At 34.8% G+C, this 27,688-nt stretch overlaps 4 protein-coding genes across 11 annotated transcripts in view; 1 reads left to right on the plus strand and 3 right to left on the minus strand.

The window, feature by feature from the left end:
* LOC126877314 (uncharacterized) overlaps positions 1-27,688 on the minus strand; it is a 68,961-nt gene that overhangs the window by 27,141 nt on the left and 14,132 nt on the right. The gene's annotated exons all lie outside the window — the stretch shown is intronic.
* On the minus strand, positions 364-13,485 carry LOC126877320 (omega-amidase NIT2-like). Its single transcript, XM_050640130.1, has 4 exons — positions 13,436-13,485; positions 1,736-1,920; positions 1,173-1,341; positions 364-898 (listed from the first exon to the last, which is right to left on the minus strand). The coding sequence occupies exons 2-4, from the start codon at positions 1,817-1,819 to the stop codon at positions 630-632; spliced, it is 522 nt and encodes a 173-aa protein (XP_050496087.1). The 5' UTR covers positions 1,820-1,920; positions 13,436-13,485; the 3' UTR covers positions 364-629.
* Positions 4,367-9,981, plus strand: LOC126877317 (venom serine protease Bi-VSP-like). Of its 6 annotated transcripts, XM_050640125.1 has the most exons (9): positions 4,367-4,744; positions 4,816-5,013; positions 5,186-5,281; positions 5,353-5,507; positions 5,836-5,890; positions 7,545-7,640; positions 7,717-7,995; positions 8,071-8,339; positions 8,423-9,981. In XM_050640125.1, exons 1-6 carry the CDS (start codon positions 4,726-4,728, stop codon positions 7,550-7,552), a joined length of 531 nt encoding a protein of 176 aa, XP_050496082.1. In that variant the 5' UTR covers positions 4,367-4,725; the 3' UTR covers positions 7,553-7,640; positions 7,717-7,995; positions 8,071-8,339; positions 8,423-9,981. The 6 variants fall into 6 exon arrangements, 3 of the variants coding, with proteins under 3 accessions (XP_050496082.1, XP_050496080.1, XP_050496081.1); XM_050640123.1 differs by having other exon boundaries at positions 4,367-5,013; XM_050640124.1 differs by having other exon boundaries at positions 4,367-5,013; positions 8,429-9,981.
* LOC126877319 (uncharacterized) lies at positions 22,109-24,529 on the minus strand. Of its 3 annotated transcripts, none has more exons than XM_050640127.1 (3): positions 23,099-24,529; positions 22,581-22,663; positions 22,109-22,310 (listed from the first exon to the last, which is right to left on the minus strand). In XM_050640127.1, exons 1-3 carry the CDS (start codon positions 23,451-23,453, stop codon positions 22,227-22,229), a joined length of 522 nt encoding a protein of 173 aa, XP_050496084.1. In that variant the 5' UTR covers positions 23,454-24,529; the 3' UTR covers positions 22,109-22,226. The 3 variants fall into 3 exon arrangements, with proteins under 3 accessions (XP_050496084.1, XP_050496086.1, XP_050496085.1); XM_050640129.1 differs by having other exon boundaries at positions 22,940-24,529; XM_050640128.1 differs by lacking the exon at positions 22,109-22,310 and adding an exon at positions 22,317-22,518.

The raw sequence follows: 27,688 nt of genomic DNA on the forward strand, positions 1-27,688 counted from the left end.
TATAGAGTACATATAAGTATATATAGAGTAAGAATATATATATAGAGTATATATAAGTACCAAAAATACATCCTAAGACGTGTATGCGATCTACGCTGTATGGGACGTGTTATAAATGGTTTCCGCCACTCAACCGCATTTGAATTTGTGAACACGATCGAACAATTGACACGAATTATTAATTCCCGTCTCTACTCTAGTAACGATTTGCTTTGGAACGAGGTCGAATCGTTCTGATTCCGCGCATGATTAACAAATAATTACAGAGGACATCAATTACTTGGATGGTCTTCCTGAAACTTGATCCAGTTTCGAGAAAATGAAAAATTCGTTTCTTCTCTTTACTTCCCTGTTCCTTCTTTCCTCCTTTTTCCCTTTTTACATCGCTTTGTTTTACATCGCAATTTACATTTATTTGTAAAGTTTGAATCTCCTCGATATTGAAGATGTTGAAGCTGCAAGTATGTATTTCATTTTAATCCATTCGAGACCGAGATTTAATTGTAAGACGATACCTAGGTGTCGGTACGATCTGAATGTTTAGTTGGAATGATTCTGTGTTTTACTCTCTCCAGGGTATCCTTTTCATACTTTGATTTTAAATCGATGACAATCTTATATAGTATGCCTCATATTTTTTTTTTTTTTTTTTTTTTTTTTTTTTTGATATCGGTGACTGCCATATTCTCTTGAGTTTCCAAATCGTAAAGAATCTTTCCCCAGGGATTGGTCAACTGTGTATGCCCCCATGCGACGTAACTTGCTGAAGGAACACGAGCCGGTGATATGCAGGCAACGTATAATTGATTATCATTCGCTCTGGAACGCTGAAGTAATGACCAGTGCAGTGGTCCAGTGGTCATATTGAATGCCGCTGGATATATCAGCATTTGGCAACCTAACCCAGAGAAGCAGGAAATATGAAGCCACCGAATACCAATTAACTTCGTAGTTGCACGGTTCACATTCCATCATTTCTGAATATGCGAGAACAGTCCTCTTATTGTGCTTTTAATTCTTTTATTTGTTTCATTTTCAGCAAATATACTGGTTTTTTAAATTAAGCTTCTTTTTATACAGAGTTACAGATTATATTAATTTTATATAGAATATATTTAAGAAAGATATTTAATTTTTTGCTAGTTAAGTATTGATCGATTAAGTTACTGTACCTTTGTTACGATAAATGCGTGCCATTTCCTCGAATCTAATATCATAGCAAATGCCAATACCTATTTTGCAGCCCTTCACGTCGAACGTCGTTAGGGAGTTACCAGGACTGAGTGAATCACTCTCTCGAAAAGTAATCTTATTAGGAATGTCGATGTCGAATAGATGTACCTAATAACATAAAAATGTAGTCGCTAATTCTATTGCTGCAACTTTTGTAATTTAATATCAAAGTTACCAACTCCTAAACTTTAATTATTTTTTATTTAATAACTGACAGCGTTTTTATCACTTTCTTTTATTAAAAAATCTTATCATTTAATAATGTTTAAAAAGGAGAAAAAATAAGTATAATAATATTTTAAGTATGTGAAAAATTTATATTACACATTACAACAAAAATGGGCGTTTCCCGTATCATAACGTATTTTATAAACCGTAAATTATAGAATTGGTTATAGTATACGTATGTACATATGTATATTCCTAAATTATTCCTAGATAGAGTCACTTTCTTCACCCCAATATTTTCAAATTCAAAGCCATAAAGGAATATATTACTTACCTTTCGGTGTTTTGCTATCAAAGTTCCATCGGGACCCCAAATAGTACAGGTATTGTACAATTTAGCGCCCTCTATTTCAGGCATCGTACCACCAACTACATAGATGTTGTTTTCTTTAGCTGCGTTCGATGAAGCAACGCTCGTTTCACCATCAGGAATACTCTCGGCGTATTTTCGAAAGTACTCTGCATTGCAATATTTCAATTAATGAAAAATAACTGTCTTTTGTTCCAACCATAAATTAAATTGAAATGTTTGTCAGTTTTTTATTTTTTAAATTATTAAAATAACTAAGTTTTATATTTCGACTTAATTAAATATGCAATTACTTAGCTAATAGTATATATAATAAATTGTTTCTACAGGTTCAAAATGAAAAATGAATATTTAGAAATATTTAATTACGACAATGCTATTTGTGTTAGCATCAGTGGCTTGTTACTCAACGACTTTGCTAGTACTTTTTCAAACATAAAGTTAGTTTTCAATTAACACTTATACTAGAGGCGGAATTATAAATGCAAAATAATTGATAATACTAATTTATAAGTACCTAATTATTAGTATCTTAAAAAATATATTTATACAAAAATCACGATAATCATGAAAATGGGGAAATCCTATATTCTCGAATCAATTCACAATTTATTTTGTATATTAATTAGATTCCGCGCTCATCAGTACGTACTCACTGGCGACATCGAGAAAATGTATCGGCAATTCCTCGTACGACCAGAGGATCGGAAATATCAAAGGATATTATGGCGCAGCGCGAGAGGAGAAACAGAAACATATGAGCTTAACACCGTAATACTCTTATCATAGAAATAGAAGCAGTCCTCAATTCCCGCCCGCTAACTCCTATCTCCACCGATCCAAATGATCTCCTAGCCCTCACTCCCGGACATTTCCTCATTGGCGATTCATTAATGTGCTTACGTGATCGAGATTTCAGAGACATTCCATCGAACCGACTCTCCAAATGGCAGCATATCCAACAGCTTAAACAACATTTTTGGAACCGCTGGCATAAGGAGTATTTGAACGAGCTAACCAACCGCAATAAATGGAGCAAGGGTGGACACAGCATCCAAAAGGGCACAATCGTCATCCTCAGAGAGGACAACGTTCCCTCCATGCATTGGCCTCTGGGCCGAGTTATCAAGGTTCATCCAGGCGCCGATGGTGTCATCCGGACAGCTACAGTTCAGACGGCAAAGAGCATTTTGGATCGGGGCGTCAAAAGGCTTGTCCCACTGCCAATTCAACCCGATCTCGAGAAACCCGAACAACTAGCCACCGAGACGAAATAAGATGGGAACTTCAACCACACCTCCCTAGTTTGATCGGTACCCTCTCAACGGGGGGAGAATGTTACGCCATGCGGCTTACCATAGGTCATATTCTTAACTATCGATCGCGGCACTATAATGTCGCAGACGGATCGTCGCGTCTGCCCGGCAAACAAACATTGTAGTGGCAAGCGCATGGTTCATTAAGCAGGGCGACTTCCAGAAACGTCGACTCGTGGCCCGTATTTTACCTCGCAGTAAAAGAATGTGGCGTGATCCGAACGTAGTGGGGGTCACCTTCCAGAAAAAACGAAAAAAATCGAAAGGCGTTCAGAACTTTTCCAGAAGTCGAACCGTCAACACATGTGGTATGTCGCGCATTACTTATCAACCAAAACGCAGTTACATTTTTTTTGTTCCATTTATATCTTTCTAGTTAATAAGTTGTTGAAATAAACATTAATTTATTTGTGTTAATTCTGTGGAATTTCATTGAACTACCCTTATTATCATAATCGAAATAAGGGGATCGATCAGTTCGTGGCGTCGATTATTTAATCGTAACGGGAACTTACAACTCTCGTTGACGTGCTATCTCGCGATCGCGTCTCTCCGCGAACGGTCGAAACAAAATGATTCACTAAAAACTGTCCTGAATTCCTAAGAATTTATTTACCGCAAAACTGACAAAGTGTTTATTTAAAAAATGAGGTTGAAGGTAGTCCTTTTCTTTCATTTCATTCATTTTCATTTTCTTTCTTAAGTATGGCTAACACAATATCTAATCAATTAAAATTTTATATTTTCACGTGAAAAGTTTCTTTAGATAATTATTATCAACATGATGACTAACTCTTACGGATTAATACGTGTCTGTAGGGCAATCCGGTGGACTTGATCGGCTTTTTACTTCGAAAGTTGAGTAATCGGTGTCGCTTTCTTACGCATCTTTGAACTGTATAAATGTTTTAAAATTGTTTGATCCAGAATGTACCACACCGGACAATCAAGAAGGCAGGTGCCTTGACTACAGAAAATGTAAACCTCTGCAAGAAATATGGCAGATACAGTACCGTACAGCCACCGATTTTTATAGACGATCAGTGTGCAGATACCAGGGCAATGTTACGATCGTTTGCTGTCCGAACGATCCAAACAAAGAGAAGAGAGAAATTTTAATAAAAACTGTGTATAAGTATAAGGCTTTGCGACCACCATACTGTGGTTTTAGCAACGTCTCTCATACCAGGGTGGTGGTCGATGGTAAACCAGCTGAACTTGGTACGTTTTATGTCTTTCTTTCCGATTAATAATAAGCCATTTACTGCAAAGAATGAACTTTAAAGGCATTAAACAGCACATCAATGTACATTTCAATTAGACTAAATAATAATGCTATGATTTTATCGGTAGTAACTTTACTTATTAACTTGAATTATTTCTTTCTTTTACTTCATGTTAGGAAGAGTATCTTTTTGCTCGAAATAAAAAATTGATATAGGAGTAATAATATGGATAGAGATCAAAAACTGTTAGGGCAGAAATTACACGTTTGAACTTTATAGTTCAGTATAGTTCAAATAGAAATTATATAGAATTATTTAATAATTTGTATTCCACTGGAATAAAAATTTAATTTCTGTCTTTATCAAATCTCTATTTCAGAGTATTTGTACGTATGTACTTATCGTCTGCTGTATGATCGAATATCGAATAGGTAATAATCGTTGTTACTCGTTATGTGAGAAAAAATTATGTATATTCACAACTATGACTATTGCATTTTAGGCGCTTGGCCATGGATCGTTGCATTAGGTTTTCGTAATCCCCGAAACCCAGACAAACCACTATGGAAGTGCGGAGGTTCCCTGATATCGGCTAGGCATGTTTTGACCGCAGCACATTGTGCACATATGGATGGAATAGAAAACATACACAATCATAATATTGCCATTCTTAGATTGGTGGAGGAGGTGCCATTTTCGAGTAAGTCCTCAAATATATATATATATATATATATGCTATTGAGTATTACTGAAGTATCATATCCTGAAATTTCTTACTGTACACATATATTGTGTCATAAAGCGTGTACAATTCTTTCTCATACTTTTGGTCATTCGTTTCCTGCATTTTCATTTATTTTTTTATTTTTCAGGGTACGTATATCCCATTTGTACGAAAGAGCTCCTGCGAAAGAGCAACTTCGTCGGCTATAACCCCCTTGTTGCTGGATGGGGAGCATTAAGATATAGTAAGTGATATCAATTTTATAATAAAATTAAACAGTTCCAGTCTTAAATATCTTTCTTATTTTCTTCGTAGGACGACCACGACGTAATGCATTAATGGAAGTACAAATGCCAGTGATTAAGAACGCCGAATGCAAAATAGCTTATTCCAAATTTCCTAATGCACCTGATGTCACTGATGGTATAATATGCGCAGAACGTGCTCAGGGTGGAAAGGATTCTTGTACGGTAATTAAGTTACAGAGTTACTACAAACTATACGGTATCTGAAGACACGTCAATTCGAATTAACATCAAATCGACGTCTTAAACATTAAAAATAATAGATAAACACAATTTAATAGTTTTGCCCACTTCTCACACCTCGTTATGGTATTTAATCTAATTTCCTCCTAATCTTAGTTTTGCTCAAAATACATATAACATGTACGTTATAAATTGGAGTATTTCAATACACAAATCAATAGAAGATTATTACTGTATATAAGTATAATTTCAATACAATTCGATCGATATATTTCAGTATCTTTGATTAAAAATTTAACGATCCTTTCAGGCTGACCGCGGCGGACCACTGCTGATACAACATGAATTAACCTCGTATTTAATAGGTATTGTGTCTTATGCTTATAAGTGCGGCACAGCTGGGTATCCCAGCGTTTACACTAGGGTCACATCGTACCTTGACTTCATTCTCCAAGCGATGCAATAATATGATATTACTGTTCCATAAATATCATTGTGTAAAAAACATAAAGTTGGATTTTCTTATTGTGGAGATAAGAAACAGCTCAAATTTACATTGTTTTGTACGTTACAAATTATAGGCTTAAAATGTACGAAATGTAACTTTGAAACGACACTAATTTTTTACGCACGATAAACCTCCACGACTTAGGTATGTAAAGATGATAAACGTATATTAATTCTATTAATTTGGTAATAATAAACCAACTTTCTGAGAAGTTCTGTAAATTTCGTTTCTGTTGTATCAAGAGAATAATGGAATATTCCACTTAGATCGTATACTTTTTGTATGTACGTACAAAATTTTCCGGCTAATCTAAAACGCTTCATAAGATAGAGAGCTTCTGGAAATTCGGACACAGAGAGTGCATAAAATACACGATAAGTCTCGTGTCTTTCAAAATTACTTTTTATTCGCTAAAAACGTCCTGTGTACTCATGCAATCACATGCAACCTCGAAACTTCACTTATTTTTTATCACTTTCCAATTCAATACACAGTTTCTGCATTTTTGACTATATGTAAGAGAAATTTCCATTCAGCCAAAGGTGTACTTACAGATTATAGATTCCTATACGACTCTCAGTAAAAATTTATCCGCACTCCAGATAGTTAAAACTTCTGTCGACCGTATTGATCCATCTGCACTCTTCGTATGACGTCAATATCTGTTCAGTGCTGCTGCGCAGGTTTCTTTGTGTTACGTCAATTCGTTTGTGACCGTTGCGCGAGTAATGGCGCTTTGCAATGGTGATTTGCAGGAAAACAGTGCAGGATGCTGTGATTCGTTTCTTGTGGTCGGAGGTTATGTTTGATGCCTATATTTATCAAAGATTTAATGCACATTATGGAGAAAGTGTTTTGTCACGAAGTGTGTTTGAATGGGCACAAAGGTTCAAAGAAGATCGCACAAGTGTTATGAAAAAACAGGTGGACGCTCGTCCACATCCACGATGACAACATTGAACGTGTTCATGAACTTATGCTCTATGGAATAGACGAGTGACACTGGATAATGTGGCAAATCATTTGCAAATCAGCCACGGCTCTGCTTATGCAATAGTGCACGACAGATTTGGGTTTTAAAAAGTTTGTGCGAGATGGATGCCGAAAAAGCTGATGAAAAGGTGAAGACGACGATGCATTCGTGGTTCGCAGCTCAGCCCAAAACATTTTTTAATGAGAAAATACGAAGGTCCTTCGGCAAATGGACAAAGTGTATACAGAAATCGAGTGATTATGTCAAAAAATGATGTATGTCTTTTTTGACAATTGCTTAAAACAAATTCTACACCGACAGAGCGGGTAACTTTTTACTCACCCTCGTAAGACACTTAAATTTCCAATCTATTATGATGAATAAAAGAGCTTATACTATTAAATCTAATTGTATTTTGTTGCATGAGAGTACACGTGTATGTGATGTACATTACCTTTATATCCCCTTGAACGCTTCAATATTGCGCATATATACTATATTTTGTACAGCTTCTATAAAATTTCGTATGTTTGTTTAGGCTGTTAATCTAGAGGCTGGAGTACAAAGAAGTGGCACAATGATGTGGGCTGATGACATTTATAATTATCAAGGAATCACCCCTACATTCGCTCAGGTATATATCGTTGACTATAATGTATTTAACATATATGATTGTTAGAATATTAATAATTAATTTTTAATTCTATCAGAATTTTAATGAAACTGTCCCTTGGGAAGGAAGAACTGATACCTTGATATCACGGTTTGTACATCCTATATATACGACAAATTTTAGAACATTATATAACGAAGAACCAGATCGTCGTGGCCATGTGATGTGAATAAAAGGACTTGAATTTGATGATATTTTTATAATGTTAGATAACATAACTAAGTATCTTCACAGTAAGATAGGATGACATGGTTTACATGATCTTAATGTTGTTCACTTGAGTGATGATATTATAAGGAAAAGTGTAATATCACAGGTAGGATGATTCATAATTTAGAACTACTAACTCATGTATGTATTAAAAATTAAAGAAATATATTAAATTTTATAGGATATTTATGTTTAGTAACCAGTAATTCAGAGATTGGTATTCATGGTTACTATAACGAGGCTGTAGAAACGCACCCTTTCTTCTTTGCAAATGGTCCTGTATTTATGTCTAAGCCGAAACTGGAACCTCTGAATAATTTAGATTTATTCTTGTTATTTTCTAAAATACTTATCTACAGTATACCATAAGGAATGATACCGTATCGCACCTAATCAAGTGCCTTAAGAAACATCAACAGGATATCACAGTAATCCCGTATCGACTGATATGTAAGTAAAAGTTATGTGTCATTGTTATACACAGTTATGTATTAGTGTTATACACAGTTATTTATCATTTTCTATTAATTCAGTTGTAGCCACTACAATATCTATGACACTGGTAGTAATTATGAGAACAATAATGATGTGTTCTATAAGAGGAAATGATGATTAGGAACAAAAACTTACAGGTAAGTCAAAGTATATGTTATTTGCCATTTGAAAAGAAAGTTACTAACTTGGAATTTTTTGATAAATAATAATTGTATCATACGTACTTTTGAATTCGTGCAAGAACATATGTAATTTTGAAGTAGTTATTATTAGGAAATTGTTAGACGCGAACAGTATGCGAAAAGTTAGTATGCAGTGTAATAATTATCAATCAAAACACAAGAATTAAATTCTTGAGGAAAAAATTTCCGGAATTTCTTATTTACATGATTATAAAGAAATCCATAATAAAAAGGAGCTGCTTTCTAATACTTCTCTTCCTTGTAATGCCTGCGTTAATAATAACGAGGTTCGACTTTTTGTTTTTAGAGGGATACTGGAAAATTTGAAAGTACAGTACCATTGGGAAGAAAATCACGATATTGAAAACGATATTTGCAAGTAAATTTCCAAAAAATCTGTTTTCAAATTTTCGCTTTCTATTTCACATTAAAAGAAAGGGAGGGCTGCCTTCTTTTTCTGCAAGACAAAACAAACATTCTGAATCTCGTATCAATGAATGATGTCAATAAGTTATTTTTCTTTTCAGATTGAACAATATTCCAGATTTATTCATAATTTCATACTACGCGAAGAATAGACTTTTCATAGGTATATAAAGGAAATATTAAGTATAGGAAAACTCTTTTTCGTTGTAGGTGACATATGCTTCACGGTTGAACACATGTATTTTTGAACACATATAAATGAAAAAGTACTCTTATGGAGAAAAAGAATTGATACCTTCGATTGACATTAGATAATGTATATAAACTTATGAACAATCACTATCAGTTTGTATCTTAGGTGCACACGCAGATTTGTTGGAGTTCTTATAAAATGTACTTCCTGTACGAACGTTTTATTCTTCCAAATTTTACGATACTATGTCTCATATAATAACTATATGGATTAAACGTAATATAAATGATCCGAAAATAGACTCGAACGACATTAATTGTCTTTCTATTTATACCAATATCGAAAATACAAGTAAAGCTGGAGCAATAGTATGCAAGAATGGACTATTTATTATTTTAAACCAAATCATAGCATATTCAGAATGCACAGTATTATCATGAAATGTAAATGAATCAGTTGTAAACGAACGATTTTACTGTAAAATCGTTGCCTCCTTTTTTTCATCTGAAATATAGCAGCAATGAGTACATTCTTTTAATATATAATAAAACGAGATATCTTTATAAAGTTACATATGTCATCACTGGTAACTGTTATCTCGTATGACACCAAATATACCGTTAGTATGGAATGATATTTTTATGAAGATATACTTTAATGATAGATTTTATGAATGAAACGTTATATAAGAAAAATTATCTCTTGTTATTCTATGAAGTGTAGTAGCTAATGAAGATTAATTTTACGAAGTATTAGAGCAAAAGAGAATTAAAAAATTAAAAAGATCTAAATAAGATTGTTCGTGTGGCTTAATTATCTCAATTCTGGTACACCACTTGTTACATTCTAACTAATTAGCGCTAAACAATAACTTGCAAATATTAAAGATATTAACACCTTAATATTAACACCTAAAGGTTTTCAGGAAATTTTATAATATTTGATTATTATATATCTAGTCATTGATTGATAAAATTTCTTGTATAAGCATAGATCGAGGTTGACGTCATACGCAGATTGCATTACAGGTATCGTTTTAATTTATTTTATGGCTAGAATCGTTTGAATATTATACGAATAATTATTTCCATTCGAACGATTAATAAATCACGTACCTATAAAAGATATATTATGAAAAAGACGTGACGAAACAAAAAAATATTGGAAATTCCGTTGTCATTAGATCAATTATTTTTGCAATGATTTTTATTTCCATGTAATTACATATGAAATGGGTAATTCATTAACATCTCCTCGAATCGAATATAATTCGTTACACTTCACAACGATTCAAATAATGGACGGGAAATATATAATAACTTTCCTGTCCTTGCGTTAAAATAGTACTGTACAAATCAGATGATACAACCTAACCCCAACCTAACCCCAAAAAACCCAATTACATCCACATTGCATGACAGCACACTTGCAATGGATTTTTGTGATTTCAATGTCACAGACAATGACACAACTAATCAGAACACGTTCGAGGCTACAGACATTGAAATTACCGCGTGTTTAATACGTTTAAAGCATAAATCTAAATTTCACGCGATTATTTCTTTGTACATTGTGAAACTCTTAAATTATCTTAATCGAATAAATAATCCTAATGTAATAAAACATCTTGAAATAGACCTAGATATCTGAAACAGAAACTCGAAGGATAAGAAATCCTAAAAGGTACTAATCCTAAAATAACAAACTCCTAAATAATAAACAAGTGATAAAACCTGTTATAAATAATAAACCTAATAAACCTTAGGAATAATCAAATCCTAACTAATCGAAAATAAAATAAGGCAAGCAATTCTTAATCTTTCAAGTAATTTTTCCGAAAACACAGAAAGATAGAGAAATTAAAAAGACGCAGCACAAATTGCAGCACAATGAAAGTTTCAGAGCGATGAATACGATCGTATTAAACTAAATAATTTTCAAAAGTGAAATTACACTGAAACGTATATCGATGATATTTGTCATTTCTACGATCTGTTTCGCTTGATCGTGCTTCTTTTCTGATGTAAATTCAATTTATAATACGAACTAAGTTTCCTTTATTATTATTAGTCCTGCGTCTTTTTAATTCGTCACTTCTTTTATTTCAGAACAATGACGGGCTCCAAGATGCTGTTCGGATGTTTGGCGTTAATTGCTTTTCTGCATCCATTAGTTCACGTTTGTACTTCGAGTAGTACAGCTCAAGGTTTGTACTTCGAGTTGTCTTTTTCCATGCACTTCAAATTCCAATACGATCTGGTCACGTGGCCTTCGTACAATTTCGAAATTTTACCTGTTTGGTAATCGTCAATGAAAAAAGAAGTTATGCGTGACCTCAACACATTGAAACAATTTTTATGATTTTTTATTTGCCGGTTGGTCAGCAAGTTAATGGAAAAATTTCACTTAACTATTCGCGTTAATTTCTTCGGTTTAACTTTTGGGAAATGCTTCGTTAGCTTCGGGAATATTCCAACGATTCGTTTTACGTACAAAATAAGCATGATAAATATTACATCACGGTAATGTAATATCGGAATATATTAAAGGTGTAATTTTGTTCGATTAATTATAATTTATTAATAATGGATTGAAAATACAGATATTAGTTAGACAGAGAAACGATGTTTGATTAACAGGAAAACTAAATGCAACGCTCGTATTTACAACAAATAACTTGACAACTATTTGGTAACTCTCTCTCTCTCTCTCTCTCTCTCTCTCTCTCTCTCTCTCTCTCTCTCCCTCACTAGCAACTCTAACACTCGACAACACTCGCAACTCAATTCTAACGACTCTATGCTTCGACGTCTCGATCAACTCTGATTCTCGCAACACGCACACTTTTCGATTCGCCTTGGATAGCGAAACCGTCCTTCTTCTAACGCGTTTTTAAAACGCGATGGCGCTATCACTTTCTAAAAGCGTTGTCTTTACATTTCCGATGGCCACGGGCACATCCGACTGCCAAATATACAATGTATTATAAAAGTATCATTACCATACTTTTCATGAAAAGAGCAATTTTTCTTGATAACTATACTCTGTAACATAGATTGAAGTCGCTGATTTGATCCCTCTGATATCGTTGTCTTATGAGAGTCTCGCCTGGTCTTGATTGGTTCTGTTGACTCTTATCGTTGTGAAAAATCGATTCGTTGTGTACCTTTTTTGTATAGAGAATTATTTTGTGGTAGAATATAATGTTGTTATATTTGTGGTCTTTACTTTACTAATTTTGTCACTGAGCCGCTCTTTGGTTCGTTGAGCGATTCATATTCCGCATATATTCCGTACTTGCTTCGCTTGGTACTTTTATAATTTTCGCAGTTACAATAAAAAATTTAATTCTTAACAGATTAAAGATTTAACCTCTTGCTTTATAGTGTACAATAATTTTTTTTTTTTTTTTTTTTTTTGTATAGGTTATGTGATCCATAGTTTGAGTAAGTAGTACATATATATATATATATATATATATATATATATATATATATTTACCTGACAAGCTTTCATTTCAATCTATATTTAAGATTAATATTTTATCAGTTTCTGTTCGTAACAACATCGAAGTAGTCAATAAGTTTGAAGAGTATAATTAAGGAAGTTATGAAGCAAGAGGTTAAGAACAAATTCTGAAAGAGGTTATGTACAACTCAGTAGTACTGCTTTACATTACTTTGCGAATTACTTTTCAAGCATAAAAATAGTTTAACAGCCACTTATAGTTACTTCCTTACCATTACATCCATTAAATTCGTTTGATTTTGTAAACAAAATAACCACTCTGACCAGTCTCTTATTTAAAATAGAATTATTTTGTCATATATCCAACAGTTTACTTTCTCTTCGTAAATATTATTAATAATTTTATCAATTTCGTATACTTCCATCCTTCGTATAAGTGACAATGAATCAGAAGAGTTTCATAGCAATATTGAACAACATACAGTCAACTACAACACCATTAGATACATCCACCATACAGTCAACTACAACACCATTAGATAACAGCAATACAATAGATTATAATTTTCTACGTGTCATTGATTCATCATCATCATTTTCCATTTTTTTAGCATATGTAAAAACGTATCTGACGTAATCTTACCTCGCTCTTTGAGTACAAAAATCCATTCAAATGAAACAAAGGGAAAAGAAATAAGAAAACAAACACTCACATACGAATCTTCATTACATAACTGTATGTACTCCTCGAGGTATAATTACTCAGACACGTTACAGCGTACCTTCTTCGTTCCCTGATGGCTGATGTTGATCGTTGACGTTTATAATGAAAGAATTTCGTCAACGGCGCCATTTGGATCCTTGTTGAAAAATTAAAATAGCCGCAACAGCACCATTAAGCTCATCACCCAGAGTAGCTCTTGTTGCTGAGTCGTGGAGGAATTATTATCATCAACGACATAAACTATAGACAGTTCCGGTCTTCAGGTGGTCCAGGCACTCGAACTCGCAACATCGCTCTCCAACACGGAATTTCTTGCATGTCTGTAGTAAAAAGAAATCGATCAATTGTACAGATCAATCGTCACTCGACTGCTCGAGAATTCAGATCATCCAGAGAATAGAATAGAGACGTGGAAAAATGTAGTGCGATCATCGCAGTGGGAGGAAATAGGGGGATAGGGACCAAATGAATGAACGAGATGTTAAGGACAACTGACGATAAGTTCTTCTTTTGTCGAGAATTGCATGTTTGTGAATGGTTTGTGGGTGGTTAGGTGGAGAGAATTGAAGAGTTTGGAGGTGACTGGAGGAGTGTTTTGGGCAAGGTAGATTGCAGAATGGTTGCGGTAGCATTGTGTTAATTATGGGTTTGTACATGTAATCTTTGTATGTATCACTACATACAACCTAACGTATATTTTTAATAATACATCAGAGTTTTAGTTATTTCATAGCTATGAATTTTATACTCTATAATCTTGACGTTTTATTTCACAGAAGCGTTTGAATATCCATAAAAATTAAATGAACCAATGTATTCATTATCTTATAGAGAAGATATATTATTTTTAATTATGTTCCAATTATTTATCATGATCCTGATTTCCTTATTCTGAAAATTTGAAAGGAAGTTTTGTAGTTTGATACTTTCAGCGACAAAGGGTCAATATTGCTTTAGTATATTTCGTCACATATACATGTATATCTATATGTCGGAGATGAAAGGACACCGGAACCTTTGGATAGCCCCGCAACATTGCAATCTAAAGTCTACTATAACTGTAACTAAACTATTGTAGTTATTCAATCCGATTGTAATTGTTCGAGATTAGTGACGGTGAGCTTTGGCTCGAGGTGACAGTCTGTCGCCCAACGTAGCCGCGGTCAAGGGATGAACGCTTTGCCTAACAACAGGTATCGAGTAATTCTATAGCTCTCCTTAAAAGAAATATTCGTGGCGACACGCGACAATAAACATTCCAACGGTTTCTGTCCCGTGGCTCGCCACACGCAGACCCTATTCTTCGAGTAAGATGATTGCCAGATGTCGATGCGTCTCCGCAGTACATGTTCGGCTAGCCCGAGGGCCCGTTATAAATCTTAAGGTTTAGTTGACTAAAGTCCTTCAAACAGACAAACAGTCTTTGTCCCAACTACGGGAAGATAGGGGAAACATATTTTTCAACGAGCGGCGTCTCCCACTAGCAACTTTCCCTCGAGGGCGGCTAGCATCTTTTTCTAACCACCGATATGGAAATTGACCAATTAGCAGCAACGCCAATTTCCCTTACTTTCTGAACGAAGGCTTTTCTCGACGAATCCGATGATCTCGTGTCCTTAGACACACCCCATTATAGTTTTCCTCTGTGGCATCATCGGGACGGGAAAGGCATTCTCGCTCGTGATCTCACTGATGAAAGGAGTAACTCTTTACGATCAGTGAATATTACGCGTCCGACTTAGATTTTGTGAGTACGTTCATCTATCATCCCGTCGACCGCGGATTCGTTATTGAACCTAGGATCATTGTCATTAGTTTCTCGAGTACCTAACTACCGCGGTTACTTGTCCGGTTCTATAATAATCGTATTTGCACTAGTCAATGTCTTCTCTATTGCATAACGACAACGTGTAACCCAAACGAAGATTCGTTTCACGCCCCTAACCCTAATTCTAATGTCCGCTCCGACATATATATATCGTATATAAAACAAAATACATCTAAAAAATAATAATAATAAGGAACCTCTGATGGAAATGCCTCCGCAAACATTGTCCGAGCGACGATCACCGAAGCCTAGGGAAACAACAAAAAAGGAAAAAACATTAAAATCGCAAAAACAACCATAATATGCGAATATCCAAACTTACGAAAAATAACTCGAAGAAGGAGGTCCTTGTTGTGGGAGAGCAGCGGAATTGCGCGTGTTGCCCGAGCAAACATCGAGGTGATAATGATGCTGCAGCCGCCGGCCCTTGCACGCGCCGAAGAAACACGGGTAATTCCCACGGTACAAAACATAGAAGTTTCTCGCGGAAAAGACTAGATCAGCATGGAATGCTTCAAGCCTCCTAGACGCTAGCTCAGCAGAAGCACAGGACCGATAAAAACTAAGTCGAAATACGGAATTTACATTTTGTCACGTACGATTCCAAGAAACCCAAACTGCAACATCCCGATTCCCACGGAAGCGTACCCCCAGTGGACCACCACCCCGTGGGGGATGGCATTATAAATAAGCGAAGCAACATAGAGCAGCGCTCATTATTATTCTGGTGAACATTCTTATTACGCTCATTATATTTTGTGTTCATTGTTATTACGGATCATTCGTATTACGTTTATTATCCTTGCGTTCATTATTATAGTGATCATTGTTATTACCGTTCATTATTCTTGTGCTCATTATATTTTGTGTTCATTGTTACTACGTTCGTTATTGCGCTCATCATTGCGTTCAGAAATTTTGTATAGTATTTTGCGTTTCGGGGTCTTTAGTTTTTCGGTCAAGAAAAGAGAACCGCGACTAAGTAAAAGAAAGATTTTATCTTTGAAGTCCTCATTTCATCGCTTAGACAGAAACGCGCATTGTAATTGCGGTATTAATCCAGTTAGTAAATTGTTCAGTCTGTATCGAAATAGATAAATAAAGTAAAAGTTGATAGTAAACTATATTCGAGTTCAAGTAATAAACCCAACAAAAACTTCGACGACCACCGGAGCAGCTGAGGTAATGGCACCAGACAGCACCTACTCCTCAAGGTAAGAAAATTAATTTTGAAAATTTCCTTCTTCTCTGATAATCTCGTTGCCCTCGAGAATCGAATTAGAACTTCCTATCATCGATCTCGTTTTATTTTCGTGAACGGTTTTGAAGATAGAATCATTGTTTAAACTTTAAACAAAGGAGTTGTCCGCTGTGTCGGCTTGTGCGAACGGTATTTTCAGCTACTGAAACACCCACTGATCTTCGCATTCCTCCTTCCATTGTTGGCAAAATATTGTCCGTCTTTGGGCAAGGCTTGCGAAATCACACAAGTCCCGCACAGAGAGGACCATTAAATACATCGTCGGGGTCAATCGAAAATTAAGAGCAATACCGGCATTGCTATTAACCGATATTCTTGCCATCATTGCATGCGATTGTAAGAGAGAAATAGCAGAACAATTTCCCTTCGAAAATTTAACCAAAGGATCGTTCGCTGTGTTGGCTTGTGCAAACGGTGTTTTCGATTATCGAAAACACCCATCGATCTTCGCATTCCTCCTCCCACTGTTGGTAAAATATTACCCGTCTTTGGGCAAGGCTTGCGAAATCACACGAGTCCCACACAGAGAGGATCGTTAGAATCATCCTCGATTATTAAACTCAAAAGGCAAGAAAATCATGGTAACAGAATCCATCGTAGTAAATGAATTGAGTTTCGGTTCTAACGGCAAACTACTACAGCGAAATTAAAAGAGAAGAAGAAGTCAAACGTAAAAATAAATTTATATAAAACAACGAAAAATCTCACATTCCTATCCAATCCAGCAACGCTAAAATATATATATCCGGCTAATAAAATATATATAAAGGTAATAATCTAAGCAATTCTACATTCAAATAAAAATCCGTTTAACGAGGACAAATATTTATTGTTCCCAGCTTTAATCCTCTCCCGTGCCAATATCCCTGCACATAGCAGGTTAGCCGAAAAGTGGAAATCGTTTACCAGTTGCATTAAGCGTCAGTTAACGCTACCCATTAAACGAAAAAAGATAATAAAAAATAAAATATTTTGAAATAGTCCTTAGACTATTTCTGGTGGCAGCAACTACCGTATTAATTAGAAATCTAAATCAGTATTACATACACAATAATATCAATTCAATTTATTTCCCTTAAGATTAAATTCAAACTCAAACGAAAAAAAAAATTTTTCAGTAAAATTTAAACTTAAGATTTGATCGATTTAAACAAACAAATTGATACGTAACATTAGAGATTTAAATTTTTGGTGGCAGCGGTGGGATCCGCTTCACGGAGGATTAAAGTTGGTTTAAACGGTTCGATTCGCTCCACAAAAAATTAAAGTTGTTACGATTATCGATAAAATATATACCTAAGAAATAATGTCGACTAAATTAGAATCGTTGGACAAAGACATGATCTTGATGTTGTCGGAAAAACTTAAAGCAAAAAAAGAAATCAAGACACCCGTATCATCGCCGATAATTTCCCAAGCGACAATACCGATAGAAGTTAATCCCCAACCAATTAAGTTAAAAGATGCAATAGAGACAGTACCAGTGTTCGACGGACATCGACCCTCGGTATTTCGATTTTTAAGAGCATGCGAGCGCGCACGAAACATGGTTCCTAGGCATCAAGAATCTCAGTTAGTAAAATTATTAACGAATAAGCTTCGCGGACACGCATTTCTCGCCATAGAAGACACAGAAGTAATAAGTTTAAACGATTTCGGGAATAAATTAAAAGATATGTTCGGTCCGGGAAAAACGGTTAACGAATATAAAGGGGAATTAGCTACAATATTTCAACGACCAGGAGAAGATATTTTGGACTACATAGGACGCGTCAAAGATCTCAGACTGGCGATAATGAACGGGGAAAGGTACGAGTACGGCACCGTATTTCAAGATAGGATAGATCGAGACACGAGGGAAGCTTTCGTTAAGGGGCTTCCAAACGAGGTGTATTTACGAGTAAAGATAGCAGGATACCAATCCTTGGACGTTCCGCCGTCGCGGAAACATCTAAACAACCCGGGAATAGAAGAAAATGTTAGAAAAGAAGCAAGAGCAATAATTTGGGAAGAAAAATGCATAAATAAATACCTCGATAGAGATCTAAATCAAAAGAGAGATGCTGATCATTTCAACCAATCAACTTTTCAATGCAAACACCATTCCGTTGCTGTGATAAGGGATAATGTCACGTTAAATAATAAGAGGACGCACGGTGCCATAGACAGGATCATGAGTGAGAAATTTCCTGAGTTACCAAACAAGATAAATAATATTAGTGCCAAAGAACTTTCAGACGAAGCAGAAACTAGGAAATTGAACGACGAGACGACAGGCAATGCTTATCCACTGCATAATATCACAGAGATATTGGACCCGCTGGGAAGTGCGAATTGCCTCTCCACGTTCGACTTGGCAAAGATACAAAAGCAAGACTCCACGAATTTCGTGAATGTCTCAACCATAATAGGAAAAGAGATAGCGAGTGTATCTCACTCAAAAACTTCTATAAAACCATCAGAAGGAAACTTTATCGAACTCAAAGCCAAATCATTAAATTGCAAGGAAGATCACACTATAGAAAATAAAAATATAGCTATCCCTAAATCCAAAACAGAATCTATAAGCAAAAAGGTTTGTAATAAAAATTCAAAGAATAATTCCAAATCTACCAAAAATATTCCTAAACGTTCCATACAAATAAATAATAATTTAATTATAATAAGCACTTCCAATGAAACTATTCATCCTGAAAAGGTAGAGAAAAATAAAGGTGTTGTGAATAAAGTAAATAAAGAAGGAAAAAGGGTAACTAAGGAAAAGGATTCTAAACATTTTCAAGCTGAAGAAACGCAAATTCAACGAGCCCAAAGAAATCAAAAGGGAGAAAATAGGGAATCACCAGTTGAAGATATATATAAAAACTTGAATACGCTAGCCATTGGATTATAATTGGATTAAAAATACTTTATTGGTTACTACATCTAATATTTGACGTAGGTAACATAGTAGGTAGTGCTGATCTTATGATTCCCCCAGGAAAATATAGATGGTATCACACTATACTATATACAAAATATTTTTGGGTTAATATGGCTGCGACACTTTCAAAAATTTGTATTTTGAATGCTATTAGCAAGCAATTGGATAATTGGATCGATGTGAGTAAACTTGCGTCTTGGCGCAAAATAAAAACTAAAATGAAGGAAAGGAACGAAATTCTCCCCGCACGAATTAGTTTTGGACATCTAGCCAGAGAACCTACTGGTGAAGTAATAATCGAAGAGAACATGGAACCAACATACTCAGAATATCTCGAAGATCTGTTCAATAAAATTTACACCGTACAACGAATGGCAAGAGAAAATTTGATAAAATCCAAACTAAGATCAAAGGAATATTACGATCGACGAATCAACCCTCAAGATTTTAAAATAGGAGATTCGATATATTTACTAAAAGAACCTAGTAAAGGAAAATTCTCCGATCAATATACTGGACCACACAAAGTGCTAGAAATCTTGCAGAACCAAAACGTCAAGATTGAAGTAAAAAAGGGATTCCGCGAACGGTGCACTTAAACAAGTTAAAACTAGCGCATAATCGAAATAAACAATGAATAAAGTGATTTCAGTGGGCAACGTAGTGCAGTAGTGTATGTTGTAGTGCTGTTCGTCGAATGACACAGATAGCGAAAACATAAAAGAAAAGAAAAGGAAAATTATTATATGTGCTTCAATTATTGTTTAAATATAAAACGTGTTAACTCAATGAATAATTAACTAGTAAAAGTGAAAGTTACCTTGTGAACAAGTGATCAACATACAAGAAAGTGTATGTGTAAGTATAGGTTATGGATCGTTGTTCGTGGTACATAATGTACGACAGCTACCTAAAATAAGTGAATAAATTAGTTTCAATCGTCTCAGTGCAAAATACAAGGTTACTAAATGTTATAACTATATTGTGGATAAATCAAAAGGAGGTGTGACACTGTTCGTCGAATAATACAGATAGCGAACACCTAAAAAGAAAAAAAAGAAAATTATCATGTGTACTCCAATCATTGTTTGAATATAAAACGTGTTGATTCAATAAATAATTAAAAGAGTGAAAGTGAAAGTTACCTTGTGAACAAGTAATCATCATACGAGAAGGTTTACGTGCAAAATAGGTTATGGCTCCCTGTTTACGGAACACCATGTACAACAGCCAGCTGAAAAATAAATGAACAAATTAACTTCAATTGCCTTAATGCAAAATACAACAGTACTAAATGTTATAACAATACTGTGGAAACATGGCACTGTTCGTTGAATAACACAGATAGCGGAAACTTGAAAAGAAGAGGTTTATTACGAGTGCTCCAATTACCGTTTGAACGTAAAACGTGTTAGTTCAACGAATAACTAAAACAGTGAAAGTGCAACCTACCTCGTGAACAATTAATCACTATACAAGGAAGTGTACATGCATGAATTTCGCAGGTTAATAAGAAGAAATAAAATAGCTGATAAAGTATAGAAAGCGGTTAGAAAATAATCAAGATAGATTAATTGAGAGTTAGTAATAAATATAACCGGAGTAAAAGGATATTTTGTTATGCATTAATCTACGTAGTATTGTTATGTTATTTTGTAATGCCCAATAGCGGTCGCACATACAATGCATTATACACATATTGAATTAAATAAATTAAACACCACCTTTATGACCACAGATATAAGACGATTGAAGGCAGCCGTAGTAAGTATCCAAGGCATATCAAAGAATCGGATGATGTTGTGGGAACGATCCAGGTAAGTGACGCAGCATCGAAAGAGCAGAATCTAAAGAATTACAGACAATGTTAATCTAACAAATAAATTTTAATCATTAATAAGGGAACTAATTCATATCATGCATAAAATAATAACAAATAGCAAGTACAAGCAATAATAAATTAATAGGGAAAATAAGAAAAGTCAATAAACACAGAAATAGGTTAGAAATTAATCAAGATAGACTAACTAAATATTAACAACAAGACATGACTGAACTCGGTGCAAAGGAATAAAGTTATGCTACACGAAAATAACTGGTAACACAATACACAAAACATTAACTAAATTAAACAAGACTTACATAAATGCAAGTCACGTATAATCAAAACAATGACTATTGAAATTCGGTAACAATACAATCCATGCTATCACATTAAAGTAGCACACGGTATTGACACAGACAATATCATGAAATACAAAACAATATTACAAAAACACTACTAAATAAAATTATAATGATTAACAATTAATTAGCTATTTCAACAACACGTTACTGTTGACATTAAACCAACGCCATACCAAAGAGACACGCGAGCGGCCATGTTGAAAAATTCGTCGCACAAAGAAATAATAGCCAATGCAATGTAATACAGCATCATAATAGCAATGTTAGGTACTAATAAAAAAAAACAAACAAAAAAAGAGAGAGATAAGGAAAATATATATATAATAAATAACAACTAACATAATCATAACATATTATATATATTATATTATATACAGGGATACAGTCTTCGTACAAAGGAACAGGTCCGAACGAAACTTATAAAAAAAAAAAAAATAAAAATAAATAATATATATATACATTAACTATTTTTGTATGTGTGTGCAGAACGGATGGCGAATTCATCAACCATTCTCTGAACGACGGAGGAAGTACATGTAAGTGTTGTCCAGACGTTTCACGAGGAATCCAGAGAGCATTTTGAATCTCTGCAGAAAATCCTCCCATGCATGATCGTTACAATAATCTGACTCATCTCGAAAGAAATTTTTTTAGTCCAAGGAATAGCAATCCGCACCGTAGAACTGTAAGGCACCTGTACGCCACCCACGAAACCAAATACTTTTGCTATCCACCTGTAAACAAACAACATTTATAACTATACATATAATTCTCACTTATATCTACCAATATATATATACACGCATGTTGTAAAATAGGCGATATTTATAACACTCACTTCCATTGATAATGCAAGTGACTCATAAAAATAAGCCGTCATATTTACCATTACACGCACATATATATATATTCAAAGACAAGCTATATTTGTAATATCTATTCCTATTGATAATATATACTTATATATTCATAACAATAAAACAAATCTCATCTATACTACTTACCAATACGTATGCATATATGTATATAATTATAACCCAAGTAGCATTCATAATATTTATTTTCACTGATAACATGTACGTAAAACCTAAAATAAAACAAAGGTTTTAACAATAAGAAAAAAAAAGAGAAAAAAATACATATAAATATAAAAATTTTCTTTTTCTATATATATATATATATATATATATATATATATATATATATATATATATATATATTAATAATAATAAAAGGTTATTCTTATTTCTAATAAACTCGAAAGTAAAATGACAAATGACAACATTATACCATGATATACCGACACAAAGACGCACCACACAGAAGAAACTAATAGAGAACGCTTTAAGATTGGCAAACTTACCGCCCGACGAATTTGCATACACCATAACCAAAACCCAGGACACATGGCTCTGATCACAGGAGAAGCGGTCCATATAGTCGAATGCATTCCGGTACAAGTAAAGGTACGACATACAACAGAATGCTACTCGGAGCTATCCGTTTGGCAAGGGAATCACACCACAGGAACTCCGCCCGGACGTGCGCCAAACGTGGCGATATTCAGCACCATCGTCGTTGGCCACGAGCGGAATATATACCCAAAAAGACCTCGACGCACTACGGGACCACGTCATGTTCCCGGCAGAAAAATCTGCAGTCTTGAACACATTGGCCAGAGGAGCGACAGGAAAAACAATCGTCCCTGGAACAGTAAACATCCTGGGAATGATGGACGAAAACACATTAACGACAATAGCGAAAAATACCGTATCAAGCTTATGGACTGATTTCATGGAATTTGGAACTGTCAGTGCAGCAATATTTGGAATACTCGTAATGTTTAAATTAATCAAGACGATAATAGATATAGCCATATACGGATACCAGTTACGTGAAACTTACGGATGTGGAATCGCCCTATTAGGAGCAATATGCGGATCAGTCACCCACCTGCTCCTATACCTCAAAGGAAGACGAAATATCGATGATCAAACATCACAACCTCAAGGGATATCGATAACACCGGTAGTCACTCAACAACCAACGACATCTACGTCCGCCTTGAGCGAACTCAGAGACACCACCAGTCAAATTTCCTTTGGAAATTTGAACTCCAAGGGCGGGGGTGTCACGTCAGGCGCTCCGCACGCGCCGTAACAAGAACAAGAAAACCATTCTATACAAAACGCGCGAATAAGGATTTGAATGCACAAACGAACACACGGCGCTACGAAACTAAAGGAAGGATTAACAAAACGAGGGCGACTAATAGATCCAACCAATAAACAAAACACATATACACACAACTCTAAATAAACCTACCAATAACCGACTTGCAATTTGAAAACTTGTGGTTCAATATAATATAAATCCAACTAGTATAAAATAAAATAAATAGAACCAGTTAATGGATTGAACGAGTTACGAACCAAACAAATAAACCAGGAAATAAGAATAACTACAAAAGGGGAAATAATTGAAACGCCAGGAATACATGTATATATAAATATATTTTAATCAATCAACTTGGAGAGTTACATATAAGTATAAACATATATGCCAGACATGTAATAAACTAGTAAATATTAGAGACAGTACTTCCAATACTATGCAACAAATACAATATTATCAATTTATGAAATATAAGTATATATGAAGTCAAAAACTAATAGTCTAACGAATACATAAAACATACAATATTGTATTATTAAAGAAATAAAAGTTACATTGTCAGAAACATATATATATGTGTGCGCATTCTACATTATTAAATCAAATTAGTAATCTAAGATACATACTTAAAACTAGCCTACATTCCGGTAAAGTGTTATAAAATAAGAACTACATTACGAAACATGCATGTCTCTACATAAATATATAAATAATCTATATTCTAAACTAAACCACTACTAATAATCTACAAAAGAAATAGAACACACAACGCAACACTTGGGACGAATATAGGTACTAATGTTTAATCTGATTTTCTGTAATTTTGACAGTTTTGTAATCTTTTATTTTTATATTTTTATATTTTCTATATCTTTGTGCTCTTGTATTTTTTATATAATTCTATATTCAAGTAACAGTATAAAAAGGATACGAAAAGTATGGAATGGCAATGCATGTAACGGTACGTGAATGTTACGCGTGCGCAAGATAACCAGGAGAGGTTGTATAGGAATCAAGAGGTCGTTGGACAAAGAGAACGTTTTTTAGCATTATGTTATGTTTAAGACATTCATATATTCTGCAGATATTAGTTCCTATCAGTATACCCACGTCGTTATTAACAAGATGTTTATGTATTTCCATTATCTTTGTTCTAAAATTCACTGTTATTTTGGGAATTTGTTAAAAAATCTCTTAATCCTTTTAGGAGATGTATCACTCTAAACTGAGATCTAAACTCAGATCACAGTTTTTTTTTTATTTTATAGATTAGATTCACAATTTGTCCAGTTTGGACATTTGGTAGAATTTTTTAGCTGTTAGATTATTATGTGGGTAGCTACCCCCAGTGGGATACCATCTTCGTGTTTGTTTGGTTGTGTCCTTTGTGAGGTCTGCTAGGTATTTCCCTTTCAGCCTTCTATCCATGTTTGAGGTGTTGATCGTTTCCGCAGCTAGCCAGTTTGGCTGTGTTCCTATTCTTTCTTTGTATTTTTCTGCGTGTCTGCTAATTTTCTCTTTGACCATTGGTATTCCCAGGTCCTTCCGTATGCCTTCGTTTCTAACGTACCATGGGGCGTTTACTATTGTTCTAAGAATTTTAGCTTGTACTGTCTCTATTTTGTTTATATGGCTCATTGCCGCTACCCCCCATAGTGGTATTCCGTACGTCCAGATTGGATTTATGATCGTTTTGTATATTTTTAATTTATTTTCTATACTTAATTTGGATTTTCGACTTGTTAGCCAATGCATTTGTCTCCTTGTTGTCTGTATTTTGTCTATTATTGATTTAGTATGCTGTTTCCATGTGAGTTGTGTTTCTAGGTGGTCTAGTCCTAGGTATTTGACTTGCCTTGTTTGCGGTATGTGCGTGCCGTTCAGTAGGATGTTTGATGGTGTCTGTTTTCGCAGTGTGAGTGTAATATGGTTGCATTTATCGGGGTTTGCTTTTATTTGTTTATCTTGCAGCCACTTTTCTATTTTTGTGATATGTTCTTGTAGTAATTTGACTGCTATTTCTGGGTTAGTGTGCCTGACTAGTACAGCTGTGTCGTCCGTGAGTGTCAGTATTTTGCTATTGGTAGTTGTTGGTATGTTTTGTGTATAGTATTGATCCTAAGACGCTTCCTCGCGGAACCCCTGCCTTGACGTCTTTAACTTCAGAGTATGTGTCCTTGATTTTTATTACGAAGGTTCTGCTGCTTAAGTAAGATTTTATTAATTGGTATATTTGCTCCGGAAATTGTTTTCTGATTGTTTGTAGTAGGCTTTCGTGGTTTATTTTGTCAAATGCTTTATCTATGTCCATAGAGAGGGCTGTACAGTATTGTTTGTTTTCTAATGCTAGTATTATTTCTTTAATGAGCCTGTGCATGTGCTCTATAGTGGAGTGTATGTTTCTGAATCGAAATTGGTGATCTGGTATTAATTTTTCCTTCTATATTATTGGTTTTATGCGGTTGCATATTATTTCCTCTAGTATTTTGGAAAACACAGGAAGTAGTGATATTGGTCTGTAAGATGCAGTTTGGTGTGGTTCTTTGCCTGGTTTAGGTAACATTATGTCCTGTGCTAGTTTCCACAGTTTAGGAAAGTATTGGATTCTTAGTATTGCATTGAATATTATTGTCATTAGTGTTATCGCTTTTGGCGGAAGGTTTTTCAAGATTTTACCATTGATTAGGTCGATTCGTGGTGTTTTATTGTTTTTTGTTTTCTCGATTATGTTTCTAATTTCTTGTGCTGTTGTTTTAGGTATGGTATAGTGGTTGTCAGTTGAGGTACTAGTGGTAAACGCATCCTCGTCCGTATGACATTTGGGGTTGCTGTTGTTGATATTATGTGGTATAAATATGTTTCAAAGGTGGTTGGAAAATTCTTCAGCTTGCTCTTCGTTGCTTCTTGCCCATGTGTTGTCTGCCGTCCTGATTGCTGTGACTAGTTTTATTGGTTTCTTCTTTTTTCGTGGCTTTCCATAGGGAGTAGTTGGAGTTCTCGTGAGCAGAGAGTGACTCTATGAATTTTGTGAATTCGTTATTGTTGTGCACTTTTATTTTGTTTTTTATTTCCTTTGCAAGTTTGTTTAGGTGTTTTTTGTTTTCTCATGTTCTATGTTTTTGCCATTTTGCTTTCGCTTTTCTTTTTTCTCTAATTTTTTCAAGTATGTCTGATGGAATTATTTTTGTTTGTCTGTTGGTTGGTTCAGGTATAGTGGTTGTCCATGATGCTTCTTGGATAGTTTCTGTCAATGGTGTTACTGCCTGTTCGACGTGTTCGGGTGTTTCCAATGGGATGCTGCAACTGGTTTTGCTCTCGATTATTTCTTTAAAAATTTGCCATTTGGTTGTTCTGTTGCATAGTGTCCCTGGATTGCTATAAAGTATTAATTTGTTTCTGTAAGCAATTGGGCTGTATGCAATGAGGCTGGGTGTTATTTTTAGTTTATTTGCGTTTAGTCCCTTTGTAACTGCAAAATCGAGTAGGCCAGGTATTTTGCTCAGGTCTGTCGGCCAGTATGTCTTCCTGTGGATAATATATTGAGGTTGTTGTTAATGTATTTTTCCAGGGTTCTACCTCGAGGTGTGGTAATTCTTGATCCCCATAGCGTGTGGTTTACATTGTAGTCTCCCGTTGCGATATACTTGTCACCTAAGTGTTGAAAGTACTCTTCCCACGTTTGTGATGTCATTTTGTGTCGCGGTGGTACATATACTGCTGACAACTGTAAATGGTTGCTGCTAGTTTGTACAGTAACGGTGGTTGCTTGTATATATTCCTTACTAGCTTGGCTGTGTTAGTGGTGTTTAATGTCGTTTCTTATTATTACTGCGGTCCCTCCGTGTGATTTTCCTGAGGGATGCTTGGTATCATATATTGTGTAGTACGGTATTTTTATGTAACTTTTTATAGTGAAGTGTGTTTCCGATACGAGTAG

This window comes from Bombus huntii, unplaced genomic scaffold, assembly GCF_024542735.1.
Source record: "Bombus huntii isolate Logan2020A unplaced genomic scaffold, iyBomHunt1.1 ctg00000144.1, whole genome shotgun sequence".
Taxonomy (NCBI): domain Eukaryota; kingdom Metazoa; phylum Arthropoda; class Insecta; order Hymenoptera; family Apidae; genus Bombus; species Bombus huntii.